This window comes from Coturnix japonica, unplaced genomic scaffold, assembly GCF_054131305.1.
Source record: "Coturnix japonica strain WE unplaced genomic scaffold, WE-NBRP24 Scf079, whole genome shotgun sequence".
Taxonomy (NCBI): domain Eukaryota; kingdom Metazoa; phylum Chordata; class Aves; order Galliformes; family Phasianidae; genus Coturnix; species Coturnix japonica.
This window is the reverse complement of record NW_028188982.1, coordinates 357,451-379,775: the sequence shown is the minus strand read 5'-3', so window position 1 is coordinate 379,775 and position 22,325 is coordinate 357,451. Positions and strand designations below refer to the sequence as shown.

The window sequence follows — 22,325 nt, the reverse complement described above, 5'->3', positions numbered from 1 at the left end:
AGGGTTATGGGGTGGGATAGAGGGTTATGGGGTCTATGGGGTGGTTATGGGGTCTATGGGGTGGTTATGGGGTCTATGGGGTGGGATATAGGGTTATGGGGTCATATATAGGGTTATGGGGTCTATGGGGTGGTTATGGGGTCTATGGGGTGGTTATGGGGTCTATGGGGTGGGATATAGGGTCTATGGGGTGGTTATGGGGTCTATGGGGTGGTTATGGGGTCTATGGGGTAATGGAGGGGTATATGGGGTTATGGGGGTTATGGGGTCATGGGGACATAGGGGTCTATGGGGTCAATAGGGGGATATAGGGGATATGGGGGGTATAGGGGATATGGGTTCAATAGGGAGATATGGGGATATGGGGTCAATAGGGGATATATGGGGTTATGGGGTGAATGGGGGTAATGGGGGGATATAGGGGTTATAGGGGATATAGGGGTTATAGGGGATATAGGGGATATAGGGGATATAGGGGATATAGGGATGATGAGGACGGCGAGGGGGGACCTCAGATACTTCATCAATGGGGCCGACCAGGGGGTGGCGTGTTCGGGGCTGCCACCGGGTATGGGGTCATATGGGGTTATGGGGTCAATGGGGTAATGGGGTCAATGGGGGATATGGGGGGTATAGGAGGAAATAGGAGATATGGGGTCATAGGGGTAAATGGGGATAATGGGTGTAATGGGGGATATAGGGGATATGGGGTCAATGGGGGTAATGGGGGGATATAGAGGGATATAGGGGGATATAGGGGATATGGGGTCAATAGGGGGATATAGGGGATATGGGGTCAATAGGGGTATATAGGGGATATAGGGGATATGGGGTCAATAAGGGATATGGGGTCAATGGGGATAATGGGGGTAATGGAGGGGTATAGGAGGGAATGGGGTCAATAGGGGGATATAGGGGATATGGGGTCAATGGGGGGATATAGGGGATATGGGGACATAGGGGGCAATGGGGGGATATAGGGGATATGGGGGATATAGGGGATATGGGGTCAATAGGGGATATAGGGGATATGGGGTCAATGGGGTCAATAGGGGGATATAGGGGATATAGGGGATATGGGGTCAATAGGGGGATATAGGGGATGGTGGGGGTAATGGGGGCTATGGGAGTAATGGGGGGATATAGGGGATATGGGGGATATAGGGGATATAGGGTCAATAGGGGGATATAGGGGATATGGGGACATAGGGGGCAATTATGGGGTATAGGGGATATGGGGTCAATGGGGGGTTATGGGGTCAATGGGGGTAATGGGGACATAGGGGGCATTGTGGGGGTATAGGGGGGAATGGGGTAATGGGGGGGTATATGGGGCTATGGGGTCAATAGGGGGATATAGGGGATATGGGGGATATGGGGACATAGGGGGATATAGGGGATATGGGGTCAATAGGGGGATATAGGGGATATGGGGTCATTAGGGGGATATATGGGATATAGGGGATATAGGGGATATGGGGTCAATAAGGGATATGGGGTCAATAAGGGATATGGGGTCAATGGGGGTAATGGAGGTAATGGGGGGATATAGGGGATATGGGGTCAATAGGGGGATATAGGGGATATGGGGGATATAGGGGATATGGGGTCAATAAGGGATATGGGGTCAATGGGGGTAATGGAGGTAATGGGGGGATATAGGGGATATGGGGGTTATGGGGTCAATGGGGGGATATAGGGATGATGAGGACGGCGAGGGGGGACCTCAGATACTTCATCAATGGGGCCGACCAGGGGGTGGCGTGTTCGGGGCTGCCACCGGGTATGGGGTCATATGGGGTTATGGGGTGGGATATAGGGTTATGGGGTCATATATAGGGTTATGGGGTCTATGGGGTGGTTATGGGGTCTATGGGGTGGTTATGGGGTCTATGGGGTGGGATAGAGGGTTATGGGGTGGGATATAGGGTTATGGGGTGGGATAGAGGGTTATGGGGTCTATGGGGTGGTTATGGGGTCTATGGGGTGGTTATGGGGTCTATGGGGTGGGATATAGGGTTATGGGGTCATATATAGGGTTATGGGGTCTATGGGGTGGTTATGGGGTCTATGGGGTGGTTATGGGGTCTATGGGGTGGGATATAGGGTCTATGGGGTGGTTATGGGGTCTATGGGGTGGTTATGGGGTCTATGGGGTAATGGAGGGGTATATGGGGTTATGGGGGTTATGGGGTCATGGGGACATAGGGGTCTATGGGGTCAATAGGGGGATATAGGGGATATGGGGGGTATAGGGGATATGGGTTCAATAGGGAGATATGGGGATATGGGGTCAATAGGGGATATATGGGGTTATGGGGTGAATGGGGGTAATGGGGGGATATAGGGGTTATAGGGGATATAGGGGTTATAGGGGATATAGGGGATATAGGGGATATAGGGGATATAGGGATGATGAGGACGGCGAGGGGGGACCTCAGATACTTCATCAATGGGGCCGACCAGGGGGTGGCGTGTTCGGGGCTGCCACCGGGTATGGGGTCATATGGGGTTATGGGGTCAATGGGGTAATGGGGTCAATGGGGGATATGGGGGGTATAGGAGGAAATAGGAGATATGGGGTCATAGGGGTAAATGGGGATAATGGGTGTAATGGGGGATATAGGGGATATGGGGTCAATGGGGGTAATGGGGGGATATAGAGGGATATAGGGGGATATAGGGGATATGGGGTCAATAGGGGGATATAGGGGATATGGGGTCAATAGGGGTATATAGGGGATATAGGGGATATGGGGTCAATAAGGGATATGGGGTCAATGGGGATAATGGGGGTAATGGAGGGGTATAGGAGGGAATGGGGTCAATAGGGGGATATAGGGGATATGGGGTCAATGGGGGGATATAGGGGATATGGGGACATAGGGGGCAATGGGGGGATATAGGGGATATGGGGGATATAGGGGATATGGGGTCAATAGGGGATATAGGGGATATGGGGTCAATGGGGTCAATAGGGGGATATAGGGGATATAGGGGATATGGGGTCAATAGGGGGATATAGGGGATGGTGGGGGTAATGGGGGCTATGGGAGTAATGGGGGGATATAGGGGATATGGGGGATATAGGGGATATAGGGTCAATAGGGGGATATAGGGGATATGGGGACATAGGGGGCAATTATGGGGTATAGGGGATATGGGGTCAATGGGGGGTTATGGGGTCAATGGGGGTAATGGGGACATAGGGGGCATTGTGGGGGTATAGGGGGGAATGGGGTAATGGGGGGGTATATGGGGCTATGGGGTCAATAGGGGGATATAGGGGATATGGGGGATATGGGGACATAGGGGGATATAGGGGATATGGGGTCAATAGGGGGATATAGGGGATATGGGGTCATTAGGGGGATATATGGGATATAGGGGATATAGGGGATATGGGGTCAATAAGGGATATGGGGTCAATAAGGGATATGGGGTCAATGGGGGTAATGGAGGTAATGGGGGGATATAGGGGATATGGGGTCAATAGGGGGATATAGGGGATATGGGGGATATAGGGGATATGGGGTCAATAAGGGATATGGGGTCAATGGGGGTAATGGAGGTAATGGGGGGATATAGGGGATATGGGGTCAATAGGGGGATATAGGGGATATGGGGGTTATAGGGTATATGGGGTCAATAGGGGATATGGGGTCAATAGGGGATATGGGGGATATGGGGTTAATGGGGGCTATAAGGGATATGGGGTGGGATAGATGGTTATGGGGTCAGTAGGGGGATATAGGGGATATGGGGTCAATGAGATAATGGGGACTTAGGGTTCTATGGGGGTAATGGGGGGCAATGGGGGGATATGGGGTCAATAGGGGTACATAGGGGATATGGGGACATAGGGGGCAATGGGGATATATGGGGTAATGGGGGGTTATGGGGTCAATAGGGGGATATAGGGGATATGGGGGATATGGGGTCAATAGGGGGATATAGGGGATATGGGGTCAATGGGGTAATGGGGGGATATAGGGGGCAATGGGGTTAATGGGGGTAATGGGGATATGGGGGGCAATGGGGATATATGGGGTAATGGGGGGGTATATGGGGTTATGGGATCAATAGGGGGATATAGGGGATATAGGGGATATGGGGTCAATAGGGGGATATAGGGGATATGGGGTCAATAGGGGATATGGGGCCAATAGGGGGATATAGGGGATATGGGGGATATAGGGGATATGGGGGATATAGGGGATATGGGGTCAATAGGGGGATATGGGGGATATAAGGGATATGGGGGATATGGGGGGATATAGGGGATATGGGGTCAATAGGGGGATATGGGGGATATAAGGGATATGGGGGATATGGGGGGATATAGGGGATATGGGGTCAATAGGGGGATATAGGGTCAATGGGCTCAATAGGGGAATATGGGGTCATAGGGGTAAATGGGGTCAATAGGGGGATATAGGGGTTATAGGGGATATAGGGGATATGGGGTCAATAGGGGATATAGGGGATATAGGGTCAATAGGGGGATATAGGGGATATGGGGTTATGGGGTCAATAGGGGATATAGGGGATATGGGGGGTATAGGGGATATGGGGACATAGGGGGCAATGGGAGGCTATAGGGTGCTATGGGGGGCTATAGGTTGCTATGGGGGGGCTATAGGGTGCTATGGGGGGCTATAGGGTGCTATGGGGCCCTATATGTCCTCCCCCCGCCCTATATCCCCTATAGAGGTGTATGCCGTGGTGGATCTATATGGCCAATGCGTTCAGGTGTCCCTGACGGGGGGCAGCGGCCCCACAGATAATAATATGGGGCCCGGACCCCCAAGTGATAAGGGGGGGGGGACCCCCACACCAGGTAAGACCCCATTGGGACCCCATTGACCCCATTGGGACCCCCATTGACCCCATAAGACCCCATTGGGATCCCATTCACCCCATAGACCCCATTGACCCTATAGACCCCATTGGGACCCTCATTCAACCCCATAGACCCCATAAGACCCCATTGGGACCCCCATTCACCCCATAGACCCCATTGGGACCCCCACTCACCCCATAGACCCCATAGGACCCCATTGGGACCCCTATTCAGCCCATAGACCCCATAAGACCCCATAGACCCCATTGGGACCCCCATTCAACCCCATAAGACCCCATTGGGACCCCATTGACCCCATAGACCCCATTGGGACCCCATTCACCCCATAGACCCCACTGGGACCCCCACTCACCCCATAGACCCCATAGGACCCCATTTGGACCCCCATTCAACCCCATAGACCCCATTGGGACCCCCACTCACCCCATAGACCCCATTGGGACCCCCATTCACCCCCTTAAGATCCCATAGACTCCTCCATTGACCCCATAGACCCCATTGGGACCCCCATAAGACCCCATTGGGACCCCCACTCACCCCATAGACCCCATTGGGACCCCTATACGCCCCCATTGGGACCCCCACTCACCCCATAAGACCCCATTGGGACTCCCATAAGACCTCATAGACCCCATTGGGACCCCCATTCACCCCATAAGACCCCGTATAACCCCATAGACCCCATTGGGACCCCCATAAGACCCCATAAGACTCCCATTCACCCCATAGACCCCATTGGGACCCCATTCACCCCATAGACCCCATAAGACCCCATAGACCCCATAAGACCCCATTGGGACCCCCATAGACCCCATATAACCCCATATAACCCCATTTTCTGCCCCATATATCTCCAGCTCCTGCCCCACGGCACCGGTTCCATAGACCCCATTGGGACCCCCACTCACCCTATAGACCCCATTCAACCCCATAGACCGCATAAGACCCCATTGGGACCCCCATAAGACCCCATAGACCCCATTGGGACCCCCATTGACCCCATAAGACCCCATTGGGACCCCCAGTCACCCCATAAGACCCCATTGGGACCCCCATTCACCCCATACACCCCATTGGGACCCCATTGGGACCCCCATAGACACCATAGGGACCCCCATAGACCCCATTGGGACCCCCATTCAACCCCATAGGGACCCCCACTCACCCCATAGACCCCATTGGGACCCCCTTAAGACCCCATTGGGACCCCCATAAGACCCCATAGACCCCATTGGGACCCCCGTAAGACCCCATTCAACTTCATAAGACCCCATTGGGATCCCCATTCCACCCCATAGACTCCATAAGACCCCATTGGGACCCCCATAGACCCCATTGGGACCCCCATTCACCCCATAAGACCCCATATAACCCCATAGACCTCAATGGGACCCCCATAAGACCCCATAGACCCCATAAGACCCCATTGGGACACCCATAAGACCCCATAGACCCCATTGACCCCATAGACCCCATTGGGACCCCCATAAGACCCTATAGACCCCATTGGGACCCCCATAGACCCCATTGGGACCCCCATAAGACCCCATAGACCCCATAAGACCCCATAAGACCCCATTGGGACCCCCATAAGACCCCATAGAGTCCTCCATTACCCCCCCAGGACCCATAAGACCCCATTGGGACCCCCATAGACCCCATAGGGACCCCCATAAGACCCCATAGACCCCATATAACCCCATAGACCCCATTGGGACCCCCATAAGACCCCATAAGACCCCATTGGGACCCCCATTCAACCCCATAGACCCCATTCAACCCCATAGACCCCATTGGGACCCCTATACGCCGCCATTGGGACCCCCATTCACCCCATAGACCCCATTGGGACCCCCATAAGACCCCATAGGGACCCCCATTCACCCCATAAGACCCCATTGGGACCCCCATAAGACCCCATAGAGTCCTCCATTACCCCCCCAGGACCCATAAGACCCCATTGGGACCCCCATTCACCCCATAAGACCCCATAGACCCCATAGGGACCCCCATAGACCCCATAGGGACCCCCATAAGACCCCATATAACCCCATATAACCCCATATAACCCCATTTTCTGCCCCATATATCTCCAGCTCCTGCCCCACGGCACCAGTTCCATAGACCTCATAGACCCCATTGGGACCCCCATAAGACCCCATAGACCCCATTGGGACCCCCATAAGACCCCACAGACCCCCATAAGACCCCATAGACCTCATTGGGACCTCCACTCACCCCATAGACCCCATTGGGACCCCCATAAGACCCCATAGACCCCATATAACCCCATAGACCCCATTGGGACCCCCACTCACCCCATAGACCCCATTCAACCCCATAAGACCCCATTGGGACCCCCATTCACCCCATAGGGACCCCTATTCACCCCATATAACCCCATTTTCTGCCCCATATATGTCCAGCTCCTGCCCCACGGCACCGGTTCCATAGACCCCATTGGGACCCCCATAGACCCCATTGGGACCCCCATAGACCCCATTGGGACCCCCACTCACCCCATAGACCCCATTGGGACCCCATAGGGACCCCCATAAGACCCCATTGGGACCCCCATAAGACCCCATAAGACCCCATAGACCCCTTAAGACCCCCATTCAACTCATTGGGACCCCATTGGGACCCCCATAAGACCCCATTGGGACCCCCATAGACCCCATTGGGACCCCCACTCACCCCATAGACCCCATTGGGACCCCCACTCACCCCATAGACCCCATTGGGACCCCCATTCACCCCATAGACCCCATAGGGACCCCTTTTTACCCCATAAGACCCCATAGGGACCCCATAAGACCCCATTGGGACCCCATAAGACCCCATAAGACCCCATATAACCCCATATAACCCCATTTTCTGCCCCATACATCTCCAGCTCCTGCCCCACGGCACCGGTTCCACAGCAGCTGTGGGCAGAACGTGGCTTTGGCCGGTGAAGGGAGGAAAGCGACGCGGGTCGGGGGCTTCAACCACGGGGTGGTCTTCAGCCGGGGTCACCTGAGGGCGGGAGAGCTGTTCGAGGTGGGTTTATATAGGTGGGGAAAGGGGGCGGGGCTTAAAAAGGGGGCGGGGTTTAATGGGGAGTAGCCAATGGGGAAGGGGGGAGGATATGGTGGGTGGGGCTTTAAAAGGGGGCGGGGCTTAAAAGGGGGCGGGGCTTATGGGGTTGAATGGGGGTCCCAATGGGGTCCTATAGGGTCAATGGGGGTCCCAATGGGGTCTATGGGATTGAATGGGGTTCCCAGTGGGTTCTTATGGGGGTCCCAATGGGGTCTTATGGGGTGAATGGGGTCCTAATGGGGTCCTATGGGGGTCTATGGGGTCCTATAGGATGAATGGGGGTCCCAATGGGGTCTATGGGATTGAATGGGGGTCCCAGTGGGTTCTTATGGGGACCCAATGGGGTCTTATGGGGTCTTATGGGGGTCCCTATGGGGTCCTATAGGGTGAATGGGGTTCCCAATGGGGTCTTATGGGGTGAATGGGGGTCCCAATGGGGTCTGTGGGGTCTCATGAGGGTCCCAATGGGGTCTATGGGGTTGAATGGGGTCTTAAGGGGTTAATTGGGGTCCCAATGGGTTCTTATGGGGGTCCCAATGGGGTCTATGGGGTTTATGGGGTCCCAATGGGGTCTATGGGGTCCCAATGGGGTCCTATGGGGGTCCCAATGGGGTCTATGGAGTGAGTGGGGGTCCCAATGGGGTCTTATGGAGTTGAGTGGGGGTCCCAATGGGGTCTATGGGGTTGAGTGGGGGTCCCAATGGGGTCCCAATGGGGTCTTATGGGGTGAATGGGGGTCCCAATGGGGTCTATGGGGTTAAATGGGGTCCCAATGGGGTCTTATGGGGTTCCCAATGGAGTCTATGGGGTGAATGGGGGTCCCAATGGGGTCTAATGGGGGTCTCAATGGGGTCCTATAGGGTGAATGAGGGTCCCAATGGGGTCTGTGGGGTTGAATGAGGGTCCCAATGGGGTCCTATAGGGTGAATGGGGGTCCCAATGGGGTCCTATAGGGTGAATGGGGGTCCCAATGGGGTCTTACGGGGTCAAGGAGGGTCCCAGTGGGGTCTTATGGGGTCTATGGGGTCTTATGGGGGTCCCAATGGGGTCTATGGGGTTGAATGGGGTCCCAATGGGGTCTTATGGGGGTCCCAATGGGGTCCTATAGGGTGAATGGGGGTCCCAATGGGGTCTTATGGGGACCCAATGGGGTCCTGTAGGGTGAATGGGGGTCCCAATGGGGTCCTATAGGGTGAATGGGGGTCCCAATGGGGTCTTATGGGGGTCTCAATGGGGTCTATGGGGTCTTATGGGGGTCTCAATGGGGTCTTATGGGGTCTTATGGGGGTCCCAATGGGGTCTATGGGGTTGAATGGGGCTTAATGGGAGCAGCCAATGGGGAAGGGGGGAGGGTATGGGGGTGAATGAATGGGGGCGGGGCTTAAAAAGGCGGGGCTTTAAAAGGGGCGGGGCTTAATGGGAGCAGCCAATGGGGAAGGGGGGAGGGTATGGGGGTGAATGAATGGGGGCGGGGCTTTAAAAGGGGGCGGGGATTTAAAAGGGGGCGGGGCTTAATGGGGAGTAGCCAATGGGGAAGGGGAGAGGATATGGGGGGCGGGGCTTAAAAGGGGGCGGGGTTTAATGGGAGTAGCCAATGGGGAAGGGGAGAGGATATGGGGGGCGGGGCTTAAAAGGGGGCAGGGCTTTAAAGGGGGCGGGGCTTAAAAGGGGGCGGGGCTTAATGGGGAGCAGCCAATGGGGGTGAATGAATGGGGGCGGGGCTTTAAAGGGGGCGGGGCTTTAAAGGGGGCGGGGCTTTAAAGGGGGCGGGGCTTAAAGGGGAGCAGCCAATGGGGGTGAATGAATGGGGGCGGGGCTTAAAGAGGAGGCGGGGCTTAGAAAGGGGGCGGGGCTAAATGGGAGTAGCCAATGGGGAATGGGAGAGGATATGGGGTGCGGGGCTTAAAAGGGGGCGGGGCTTAATGGGAGCAGCCAATGGGGAAAGGGGGAGGGTATGGGGGTGAATGAATGGGGGCGGGGCTTAAAAAGGGGGCGGGGCTTATGGGGTTGAATGGGGGTCCCAATGGGGTCTTATGGGGTGAATGGGGGTCCCAATGGGGTCTTATGGGGTGAATGGGGGTCCCAATGGGGTCTTAAGGGGGTCCCAATGGGGTCAATGGGGTCCCAATGGGGTCTATGGGGTCTATGGGGTCCCAATGGGGTCTATGGGGTCTATGGGGGTCCCAATGGGGTCTATGGGGTCTATGGGGTCCCAATGGGGTCAATGGGGTCCCAATGGGGTCTATGGGGTCTATGGGGGTCCCAATGGGGTCTATGGGGTCCCAATGGGGTCCTATAGGGTTAATGGGGTCCCAATGGGGTCTTATGGGGGTCCCAATGGGGTCCTATAGGGTTAATGGGGTCCCAATGGGGTCTTATGGGGGTCCCAATGGGGTCTATGGGGTTGAGTGGGGTCTTAAGGGGTGAATGGGGGTCCCAATGGGGTCTATGGGGTCTTATGGGGGTCCCAATGGGGTCTATAGGGTGAATGGGGTCCCAATGGGGTCTTATGGGGATCCCAATGGGGTCTGTGGGGTCTTATGGGGGTCCCAGTGGGGTCAATGGGGGTCCCAATGGGGTCTATAGGGTTGAATGGGGTCTTAAGGGGTTAATTGGGGTCCCAATGGGGTCTGTGGGGTTGAATGGGGTCTTAAGGGGTCCCAATGGGGGTCCCAATGGGGTCTATGGGGTGAATGGGGTCCCAATGGGGTCCTATAGGGTGAATGGGGGTCCCAATGGGATCTTATGGGGGTCCCAATGGGGTCTATGGGGTGAATGGGGGTCTCAATGGGGTCTTATGGGGTTGAATGGGGTCCCAATGGGTTGTTATGTGGGTCCCAATGGGGTTTTATGGGGTCTATGGGGTTGAATGTGGGTCCCAATGGGGTCTTATGGGGTTGAATGGGGGACCCAATGGGGTCCTATAGGGTGAATGGGGTCCCAATGGGGTCTTATGGGGGTCCCAATGGGGTCTGTGGGGTAAATGGAGGTCCCAATAGGGTCTATGGGGTTGAATGGGGGTCCCAATGGGGTCTATGGGGGTCCCAATGGGGTCTTTTGGGGTCTATGGGGTCAATGGGGGTCCCAATGGGGTCTTATGGGGTCTTATGGGGGTCCCTATGGGGTCCTATAGGGTGAATGGGGTCCCAATGGGGTCTTATGGGGTGAATGGGGGTCCCAAAGGGGTCTATGGGGGCTTATGGGTTCCCAGTGGGGTCTTATGGGGTTGAATGGGGTCTATGGGGTGAATGGTGTCCCAATGGGGTCTATGGGGTTGAATGGGGGCTTAATGGGAGCAGCCAATGGGGAAGAGGGGAGGATATGGGGGTGAATGAATGGGGGCGGGGCTTTAAAAGGGGCGGTGCTTAAAGGGGCGGGGCTTAATGGAGAGTAGCCAATGGGGAAGGGGGGAGGATATGGGGGGCGGGGCTTTAAAAGGGGGCGGGGCTTAATGGGGAGTAGCCAATGGGGAAGGGGTCTATGGGGTTGAATGGGGGTCCCAATGGGGTCTATGGGGTTGAATGGGGTCCCAATGGGGTCTATGGGTTGAATGGGGTCCCAATGGGGTCTTATGGGGTCCCAATGGGGTCTATGGGTTGAATGGGGTCCCAATGGGGTCTTATGGGGTCTATAGGGTTGAATGGGGGTCTTATGGGGTGAATGGGGGTCCCAATGGGGTCTATGGGGTTGAATGGGGTCCCAATGGGGTCTATGGGGTTGAATGGGGTCCCAATGGGGTCTATGGGTTGAATGGGGTCCCAATGGGGTCTTATGGGGTCTATAGGGTTGAATGGGGGTCTTATGGGGTGAATGGGGGTCCCAATGGGGTCTATGGGGTTGAATGGGGTCCCAATGGGGTCTATGGGGTTGAATGGGGTCCCAATGGGGTCTTATGGGGTCCCAATGGGGTCTATGGGTTGAATGGGGTCCCAATGGGGTCTTATGGGGTCTATAGGGTTGAATGGGGGTCTTATGGGGTGAATGGGGGTCCCAATGGGGTCTATGGGGTTGAATGGGGTCCCAATGGGGTCTATGGGGTTGAATGGGGTCCCAATGGGGTCTTATGGGGTCCCAATGGGGTCTATGGGTTGAATGGGGTCCCAATGGGGTCTTATGGGGTCTATAGGGTTGAATGGGGGTCTTATGGGGTGAATGGGGGTCCCAATGGGGTCTATGGGGTTGAATGGGGTCCCAATGGGGTCTATGGGGTTGAATGGGGTCCCAATGGGGTCTTATGGGGTCCCAATGGGGTCTATGGGTTGAATGGGGTCCCAATGGGGTCTTATGGGGTCTATAGGGTTGAATGGGGGTCTTATGGGGTGAATGGGGGTCCCAATGGGGTCTATGGGGTTGAATGGGGTCCCAATGGGGTCTATGGGGTTGAATGGGGTCCCAATGGGGTCTTATGGGGGTCCCAATGGGGTCTTATGGAGTTGAATGGGGTCCCAATGGGTTCTTATGGGGGTCCCAATGGGGTCTATGGGATCTATGGGGTCCCAATGGGGTCTATGGGGTGAATGGGGGTCCCAATGGGGTCTTATGGGGGTCCCAGTGGGGTCTTATGGGGTCTTATGGGGGTCCCAATGGGGTCTATAGGGTTGAATGGGGTCTTAAGGGGTCCCAATTGGGGTCCCAATGGGGTCTATGGGGTCTTATGGGGGTCCCAATGGGGTCTTATGGGGTTGAATGGGGGTCCCAATGGGGTCTATGGGGTCTTATGGGGGTCCCAATGGTGTCTATGGGGGTGAATGGGGTCTATGGGGTCTTATGGGGGTCCCAATGGGGTCTTATGGGGTTAATTGGGGTCCCAATGGGGTCTATGGGGTTGAATGTGGGTCCCAATGGGGTCTTTTGGGGTCTATGGGGTTGAATGTGGGTCCCAATGGGGTCTATGGGGTCTATGGGTCCCCATGGGGTCTATGGGGTGAATGGGGTCCCAATGGGGTCTTATGGGGTGAATGTGGGTCCCAATGGGGTCTTAAGGGGTTGAATGGGGTCCCAATGGGGTCTATGGGGTTGAATGGGGTCCCAATGGGTTGTTATGGGGGTCCCAATGGGGTCTTATGGGGTCTATGGGGTTGAATGGGGGTCCCAATGGGGTGTTATGGGGTCCCAATGGGGTCTTATGGGGTGAATGGTGTCCCAATGGGGTCTTAAGGGGTGAATGGGGGTCCCAATGGGGTTTTATGGGGTCTATGGGGTGAGTGGGGTCTATGGGGTGAGTGGGGGTCCCAATGGGGTCTTATGGGGGTCTTACGGGGTTTATGGGGTAAATTGGGGTCCCAGTGGGGTCTATGGGGTCTTATGGGGGTCCCTATGGGGTCCTATAGGGTGAATGGGGGTCCCAATGGGGTCTTATGGGGTGAATGGGGGTCCCAATGGGGTCTTATGGGGTCTTATGGGGGTCCCAATGGGGTCCTATGGGGGTCTCAATGGGATCTATGGGGTGACTGGGGGTCCCAATGGGGTCTTATGGGGTCCCAATGGGGTCTATGGGTTGAATGGGGGTCCCAATGGGGTCCTATAGGGTGAATGGGGTTCCCAATGGGGTCTTATGGGGGTCCCAATGGGGTCTATGGGGTGAATGGGGGCTTAATGGGAGCAGCCAATGGGGAAGGGGAGGGTATGGGGGTGAATGAATGGGGGCGGGGCTTTAAAAGGGGGCGGGGTTTTAAAAGGGGGCGGGGCTTAATAGGAGTAGCCAATGGGGAAGGGGGGAGGATATGGGGGTGAATGAATGGGGGCGGGGCTTTAAAAGGGGGCGTGGCTTAAAAGGGGGCGGGGTTTAATGGGGAGTAGCCAATGGGGAATGGGAGAGGATATGGGGGGCGGGGCTTAAAAGGGGGCGGGGCTTAAAAGGGAGCGGGGCTTATGGGGTTGAATGGGGGTCCCAATGGGGTCCTATAGGGTCAATGGGGGTCCCAATGGGGTCTATGGGATTGAATGGGGGTCCCAGTGGGTTCTTATGGGGACCCAATGGGGTCTTATGGGGTCTTATGGGGGTCCCTATGGGGTCCTATAGGGTGAATGGGGGTCCCAATGGGGTCTAATGGGAGTCCCAATGGTGTCTATGGGGGTGAATGGGGTCTATGGGGTCTTATGGGGGTCCCAATGGGGTCTTATGGGGTTAATTGGGGTCCCAATGGGGTCTTATGGGGTTGAATGGGGTCCCAATGGGGTCTATAGGGTTGAATGGGGTCCCAATGGGGTCTATGGGGTTGAGTGGGGGTCCCAATGGGGTCCTATAGGGTGAATGGGGTCCCAATGGGGTCCTATGGGGGTCCCAATGGGGTCTTATGGGGGTCCCAATGGGGTCAATGGGGTCCCAATGGGGTCTTAAGGGGTTAATTGGGGTCCCAATGGGGTCTATGGGGTGAATGGGGTTCCCAATGGGGTCTTATGGGGTCTTATGGGGGTCCCAATGGGGTCTATGGGGTGAATGGGGTCCCAATGGGGTCTATGGGGTCTTATGGGAGTCCCATTGGGGTCTTATGGGGGTCCCAATGGGGTCTATGGGGTCAATGGGGTCCCAATGGGGTCTATGGGGTCTATGGGGTCCCAATGGGGTCTATGGGGTCCCAATGGGTTCTTATGGGGGTCCCAATGGGGTCTATGGGGTCAATGGGGTCCCAATGGGGTCTATGGGGTCTATGGGGTCCCAATGGGGTCTATGGGGTCCCAATGGGTTCTTATGGGGGTCCCAATGGGGTCTATGGGGTCCCAATGGGGTCTATGGGGATCCCAATGGGGTCTGTGGGGTCTTATGGGGGTCCCAATGGGGTCAATGGGGGTCCCAATGGGGTCTATGGGGTTGAATGGGGTCCCAATGGGTTGTTATGGGGGTCCCGATGGAGTCTATGGGGGTGAATGGGGGTCCCAATGGGGTCTTATGGGTGTCCCAATGGGGTCCTATAGGGTAAATGGGGGTCCCAATGGGGTCTATGGGGTTGAATGGGGTCCCAATGGGGTCTTATAGGGTCAATGGGGGTCCCAATGGGGTCTTATGGGGTCTTATGGGGGTCCCAATGGGGTCAATGGGGGTCCCAATGGGGTCTATGGGGTCCCAATGGGGTCCTATAGGGTGAATGGGGTCCCAATGGGGTCCTATGGGGGTCCCAATGGGGTCTATGGGGTGAATGGGGGTCCCAGTGGGGTCTATGGGGTCCCAATGGGGTCTTATAGAGTAAATGGGGGTCCCAATGGGGTCCTATAGGGTGAATAGGGTCCCAATGGGGTCTATGGGGTCTATGGGGTCCCAATGGGGTCTATGGGGTTGAATGGGGGTCCTATAGGGTCTATGGGGTCTATGGGGTCCCAATGGGGGTCCCAATGGGGTCAATGGGGTCCCAATGGGGTCTATGGGGTCTTATGGGGGTCCCAATGGGGTCTATGGGGTCCCAATGGGGTCTATGGGGTGAATGGGGGTCCCAATGGGGTCTTATGGGGTTTATGGGGTAAATTGGGGTCCCAATGGGTTCTTATGGGGGTCCCAATGGGGTCTTATGGGGGTCCCAATGGGGTCTTATGGGGTTTATGGGGTAAATTGGGGTCCCAATGGGTTCTTATGGGGGTCCCAATGGGGTCTATGGGGTCCCAATGGGTTCTTATAGGGTTGAACTGCCCCCTTACTAAACCCCATTAACCCTTTATTGCCCAGGTCCGTATTGAAGCCCTGGATGAGCGCTGGGCTGGCTCCATGAGGGTTGGTTTAACAGCCCCCCCTATAGGGCAGGGACCCCCAACCCACCCCACGTTGCCCCCCACCCTATTGGATCTCCCCTCCCCCCCCACGTGGTTGGTTTGTGGGGCCGAGGTGAAGCACAATGGGGCCACGGCCAGGCACAACTATGGGGTCAACCTGGAGAGGCTCACGGTGAGTATATGGGGTCTTATGGGGTCTTATGGGGTCTATGGGGTCTTATGTGGGTCTATGGGGTCTATGGGGTTGAATGGGGTCTTATGGGGGTCCCAATGGGGTCTATGGGGTCTTATGGGGTCTATGGGGGTCCTAATGGGGTCTATGGGGTCTTAAGTGGGTCCTAATGGGGTCTTATGGGGTCTTGTGGGGTCAATGTGGGTCCTAATAGGGTCTTATGGGGTCTTATGGGTTCAATGGGGGTCCTAATGGGGTCTTATGGGGGTCCTAATGGGGTCTTATGTGGGTCCCAATGGGGTCTATGGGGTCAATGGGGGTCCCAATGGGGTCTTATGGGGTCAATGGGGGTCCCAATGGGGTCTTATGGGGTCTATGGGGGTCCTAATGGGGTCTTATGGGGTCTATGGGGGTCCCAATGGGGTCTGTGGGGTCAATGGGGGTCCCAATGGGGTCTATGGGGTCTATGGGGGTCCTAATGGGGACTTATGGGGTTGAATGGGGGTCTATGGGGGTCCTAATAGGGTCTTATGGGGTTGAATGGGGGTCTTATGGGGTCTTATGGGAGTCCCAATGGGGTCTATGGGGTTGAATGGGGTCTTATGGGGTAAATGGGGGTCCCAATGGGGTCTATGGGGTCTATGGGGGTCCTAATGGGGACTTATGGGGTTGAATGGGGGTCTATGGGGGTCCTAATAGGGTCTTATGGGGTTGAATGGGGGTCTTATGGGGTCTTATGGGAGTCCTAATGGGGTCTATGGGGTTGAATGAAGGTCTATGGGGTTGAATGGGGTCAATGGGGGTCCCAATGGGGTCTTATGGGGGTCCCAATGGGGTCTATGGGGTCTTATGGGGTCTTATGGGTTCAATGGGGCTCCCAATGGGGTCTTATGGGGTGAATGGGGGTCCCAATAGGGTCTTATGGGGGTCCCAATGGGGTCTTATGGGGTCAATGGGGGTCCCAATGGGGTCTTATGTGGGTCCCAATGGGGTTGAATGGGGTCAATGGGGGTCCCAATGGGGTCTTATGGGGTTGAATGGGGGTCTATGGGGTTGAATGGGGTCTTATGTGGGTCCCAATGGGGTCTTATGGGGTCTTAAGTGGGTCCTAATGGGGTCTTATGGGGTCTTAAGTGGGTCCTAATGGGGACTATGGGGTCTTATGGGGTCTTAAGTGGGTCCTAACGGGGTCTATGGGGTTGAATGGGGTCTTATGGGGCCAATGGGGGTCCCAATGGGGTCTATGGGGTCTTATGAGGGTCCCAATGGGGTCTTATGGGGTGAATGGAGGTCCCAATGGGGTCTTATGGGGTGAATGGGGGTCCCAATGGGGTCTTACGGGGGTCCCAATGGGGTCTATGGGGTTGAATGGGGTCTTATGGGGTCAATGGGGGTCCCAATGGGGTCTATGGGTTCAATGGGGATCCCAATGGGGTCTTATGGGGGTCCCAATGGCGTCTATGGAGTTGAATGGGGTCTTATGGGGTAAATGGGGGTCCTAATGGGGACTTATGGGGTTGAATGGGGGTCTTATGGGGTCTATGGGGGTCCCAATGGGGTCTATGGGGTCTATGGGGGTCCTAATGGGGACTTATGGGGTTGAATGGGGGTCTATGGGGGTCCTAATAGGGTCTTATGGGGTCTTATGGGGTCTATGTGGTTCCCAATGGGGTCTTAAGGGGTGAATGGGGGTCCCAATGGGGTGAATGGGGGTCTTATGGGGTTGAATGTGGGTCCCAATGGGGTCTTATGGGGTCTATGGGGGTCCTAATGGGGTCTTATGGGGTTGAATGGGGGTCTATGGGGGTCCTAATAGGGTCTTATGGGGGTGAATGGGGTCTTATGGGGTCTTATGGGGTCTATGGGGTTGAATGGGGTCTATGGGGTCAATGGGGGTCCTAATGGGGTCTATGGGGTCTTATGTGGGTCCCAATGGGGTCTTATGGGGTTGAATGGGGGTCCCAATGGGGTCTTATGGGGTGAATGGAGGTCCTAATGGGGTCTTATGGGGTCTTATGGGGGTCCTAATGGGGTCTATGGGGTTGAATGGGGTCTTATGGGGTCTATGGGGGTCCTAATGGGGTCTTATGGGGTCAATGGGGGTCTTATGGGGTCTTATGAGGGTCCCAATGGGGTCAATGGGGGTCCCAATGGGGTCTTATGGGGGTCCCAATGGGGTCTATGGGGTTGAATGGGGGTCTGTGGGGGTGAATGGGGTCTTATGGGGTGAATGGGGGTCTCAATGGGGTCTTATGGGGTCAATGGGGGTCCCAATGGGGTCTATGGGGTGAATGGAGGTCCTAATGGGGTCTTATGGGGTCTTATGGGGGTCCTAATGGGGTCTATGGGGTTGAATGGGGTCTTATGGGGTCAGTGGGGGTCCCAATGGGGTCTATGGGGTCTATGGGGGTCCTAATGGGGACTTATGGGGTCTTATGGGGTGAATGGGGGTCCCAATGGGGTCTTATGGGGTGAATGGAGGTCCTAATGGGGTCTTATGGGGTCTTATGGGGGTCCTAATGGGGTCTTATGGGGTTGAATGGGGTCTTATGGGGGTCCTAATGGGGTCTTATGTGGGTCCCAATGGGGTTGAATGGGGTCAGTGGGGGTCCCAATGGGGTCTTATGGGGTCAATGGGGGTCCTAATGGGGTCTTATGGGGTCAATGGGGGTCCTAATGGGGTCTTATGGGGTTTTATGGGGGTCCCAATGGGGTCTATGGGGTTAAATGGGGTCTTATGGGGTGAATGGGGGTCCCAATGGGGTCTTATGGGGTCTATGGGGGTCCTAATGGGGTTAAATGGGGTCTTATGGGGTCAATGGGGGTCCTAATGGAATCTTATGGGGTGACTGTGGGTCCCAATGGGATTTTATGGGGTGAATGGGGGTCCCAATGGGGTCTTATGGGGGTCCCAATGGGGTCTATGGGGTTGAATGGGGTCTTATGGGGTCTATGGGGGTCCTAATGGGGTCTTATGGGGTCTATGGGGTCAATGGGGGTCCTAATGGGGTCTTATGGGGTCAATGGGGGTCCTAATGGGGTCAATGGGGGTCCTAATGGAGTCTTATGTGGGTCCCAATGGGGTCTTATGGGGACAATGGGGGTCCCAATGGGGTCTTATGGGGTCAATGGGGGTCCTAATGGGGTCTTATGGGGTCTTATGGGGTGAATGGGGGTCCTAATGGGGTCTATGGGGTCTTATGAGGGTCCCAATGGGGTTTTATGGGGTGAATGGGGGTCCCAATGGGGTCTTATAGGGTCTTATGGGGTGAATGGGGGTCTTATGGGGTCTTATGGGAGTCCCAATGGGGTCTATGGGGTTGAATGGGGGTCTATGGGGGTGAATGGGGTCTTATGGGGTCTATGGGGTTGAATGGGGGTCCTAATGGGGTCTTATGGGGTCTTATGGGGTCTATGGGGGTCCCAATGGGGTCTTATGGGGTCTATGGGGTTGAATGGGTCTTATGAGGTCAATGGGGAACCCAATGGGGTCTATGGGGTTCAGTGGGGTCTTAGAGGGTCAGTGGAGAAACCAATGGGGTCTTATGGGGTCAATGGGGGTCCCAATGGGGTGAATGGGGGGCCTAATGGGGTCTTATGGGGTCTTATGGGGTCTTATGGGAGTCCCAATGGGGTCTATGGGGTTGAATGGGGGTCTATGGGGGTGAATGGGGTCTTATGGGGTCTATGGGGTTGAATGGGGGTCCTAATGGGGTCTTATGGGGTCTTATGGGGTGAATGGGGGTCCCAATGGGGTCTTATGGTGGTCCCAATGGGGTCTATGGGGTTGAATGGGGTCTTATGGGGTCTATGGGGTCAATGGGGGTCTCAGTGGGGTCTTATGGGCGTCCCAATGGGGTCTTATGGGGTTGAATGGGGGTCTATGGGGTCTTATGGGGTTGAATGGGGGTCTATGGGGTCTTATGGGAGTCCCAATGGGGTCTATGGGGTTGAATGGGGGTCTATGGGGGTGAATGGGGTCTTATGGGGTCTATGGGGTTGAATGGGGGTCCTAATGGGGTCTTATGGGGTTGAATGGGGTCTTATGGGGGTCCCAATGGGGTCTATGGGGTCTTATGGGGTCTTATGGGTTCAATGGGGGTCCCAATGGGGTCTTATGGGGTTGAATGGGGGTCTTATGGGGTCTTATGGGGGTCCCAATGGGTTCTATGGGGTCAATGGGGGTCCCAATGGGGTCTTATGGGGTCTTATGGGGTCTATGGGGGTCCCAATGGGGTCTATGGGGTCTTAAGGGGGTCCCAATGGGGTCCTATAGGGTGAATATGGGTCCCAATGGCGTCTATGGGGTTGAATGGGGTCTTATGGGGTCTATGGGGGTCCTAATGGGGTCTTATGGGGTCTATGGGGTCAATGGGGGTCCTAATGGAGTCTTATGTGGGTCCCAATGGGGTTGAATGGGGTCAATGGGGGTCCTAATGGGGTCTTATGGGGTCTTATGGGGTCTATGGGGGTCCCAATGGGGTCTATGGGGTCTATGGGGGTCCTAATGGGGACTTATGGGGTCTTATGGGGGTCCTAATGGGGTCTATGGGGTCTTATGTGGGTCCCAATGGGGTCTTATGGGGTTGAATGGGGGTCCCAATGGGGTCTTATGGGGTGAATGGAGGTCCTAATGGGGTCTTATGGGGTCTTATGGGGGTCCTAATGGGGTCTATGGGGTTGAATGGGGTCTTATGGGGTCTATGGGGGTCCTAATGGGGTCTTATGGGGTCAATGGGGGTCCTAATGGGGTCTTATGGGGTCTTATGGGGTCAATGGGGGTCCCAATGGGGTCTTATGGGGGTCCCAATGGGGTCTATGGGGTTGAATGGGGGTCTGTGGGGGTGAATGGGGTCTTATGGGGTGAATGGGGGTCTCAATGGGGTCTTATGGGGTCAATGGGGGTCCCAATGGGGTCTATGGGGTGAATGGAGGTCCTAATGGGGTCTTATGGGGTCTTATGGGGGTCCTAATGGGGTCTATGGGGTTGAATGGGGTCTTATGGGGTCAGTGGGGGTCCTTATGGGGTCTATGGGGTGAATGGGTGTTCCAATGGGGTGAATGGGGGTCCCTATGGGGTCTTATGGGGTGAATGGGGGTCCCAATGTGGTCTTATGAGGGTCCCAATGGGGTCTTATGGGGTCCCAATGGGGTCTTCTGGGGTGAATGGGGGGCCTAATGGGGTCTTATGGGGTCTTAAGTGGGTCCCAAAGGGGTCTATGGGGTTGAATGGGGTCTTATGGGGTCTAATGGGGTCAATGGGGGTCCTAATGGGGTCTTATGGGGTCTTATGGGGTCTTATGGGTTCAATGGGGGTCCCAATGGGGTCTTATAGGGTCTTATGGGTTGAATGGGGGTCTTATGGGGTCTTATGGGAGTCCCAATGGGGTCTATGGGGTTGAATGGGGTCTTATGGGGGTCCTAATGGGGTTTTATGGGGTCTTATGAGGGTCCCAATGGGGTCTATGGGGCTGAATGGGGTCTTATGGGGTCAATGGGGGTCCCAATGGGGTCTATGGGGTCTTAAGTGGGTCCTAATGGGGTCTTATGGGGGCTTATGGGGTCAATGGGGGTCCCAATGGGGTCTTATGTGGGTCCCAATGGGGTCTATGGGGTCTTAAGTGGGTCCTAATGGGGTCTATGTGGTCAATGGGGGTCCTAATGGGGTCTTATGGGGGCTTATGGGTTCAATGGGGGTCCTAATGGGGTCTATGGGGTTGAATGGGGTCTATGGGGTCCCAATGGGGTCTTATGGGGCCAATGGGGGTTCCTATGGGGTCTATGGGGTGAATGGGGGTCCCAATAGGGTCTTATGGGGTGAGTGGGGGTCCCAATGGGGTCTATGGGGTTGAATGGGGTCTTATGGGGTCAATGGGGGTCCCAATGGTGTCTATGGGGTCTTATGTGTGTCCCAATGGGGTCTTATGGGGTTGAATGGGTGTCTATGGGGGTGAATGGGGTCTTATGGGGTCTATGGGGTTGAATGGGGTCTTATGGGTTGAATGGGGGTCTTATGGGGTCTATGGGGTCAATGGGGGTCCTAATGGGGTCTTATGGGGGTCCCAATGGGGTCTTATGGGGTCTTAAGGGGTCAATGGGGGTCCTAATGGTGTCTATGGGGTCTTATGGCGTCAATGGGTCCTAATGGGGACTTATGGGGTTGAATGGGGTCTTATGTGGGTCCCAATGGGGTCTATGGGGTCAATGGGGGTCTTATGGGGTCTTATGGGGGTCCCAATGGGGTCTATGGGGTTGAATGGGGTCTTATGGGGTCTTATGGGGGTCCCAATGGGGTCTTATGGGGTCTTATGGGGTGAATGGGGGTCCCAATGGGGTCTTATGGAGGTCCCAATGGGGTCTTATGGGGTCTATGGGGTCAATGGGGGTCCCAATGTGGTCTTATGGGGTGAATGGGGGTCCCAATAGGGTATATGGGGTCTTATGGGGTCTTATGGGGTCTATGGGGTCTATGGGGGTCCCAATAGGGTATATGGGGTCAATGGGGGT

The 22,325-nt window shown here is 55.6% G+C and overlaps 1 protein-coding gene across 1 annotated transcript in view; it reads left to right on the top strand.

The window, feature by feature from the left end:
- The window catches only part of NEURL4 (neuralized E3 ubiquitin protein ligase 4), a 182,906-nt gene that overhangs the window by 115,990 nt on the left and 44,591 nt on the right, over positions 1-22,325 (top strand). Inside the window, exons 16-18 of the mRNA XM_085534229.1 lie at positions 4,714-4,840; positions 7,761-7,906; positions 15,603-15,818. Coding sequence (XP_085390355.1) covers positions 4,714-4,840; positions 7,761-7,906; positions 15,603-15,818 — 489 coding nt within the window. The remainder of the gene's footprint in view (positions 1-4,713; positions 4,841-7,760; positions 7,907-15,602; positions 15,819-22,325) is intronic.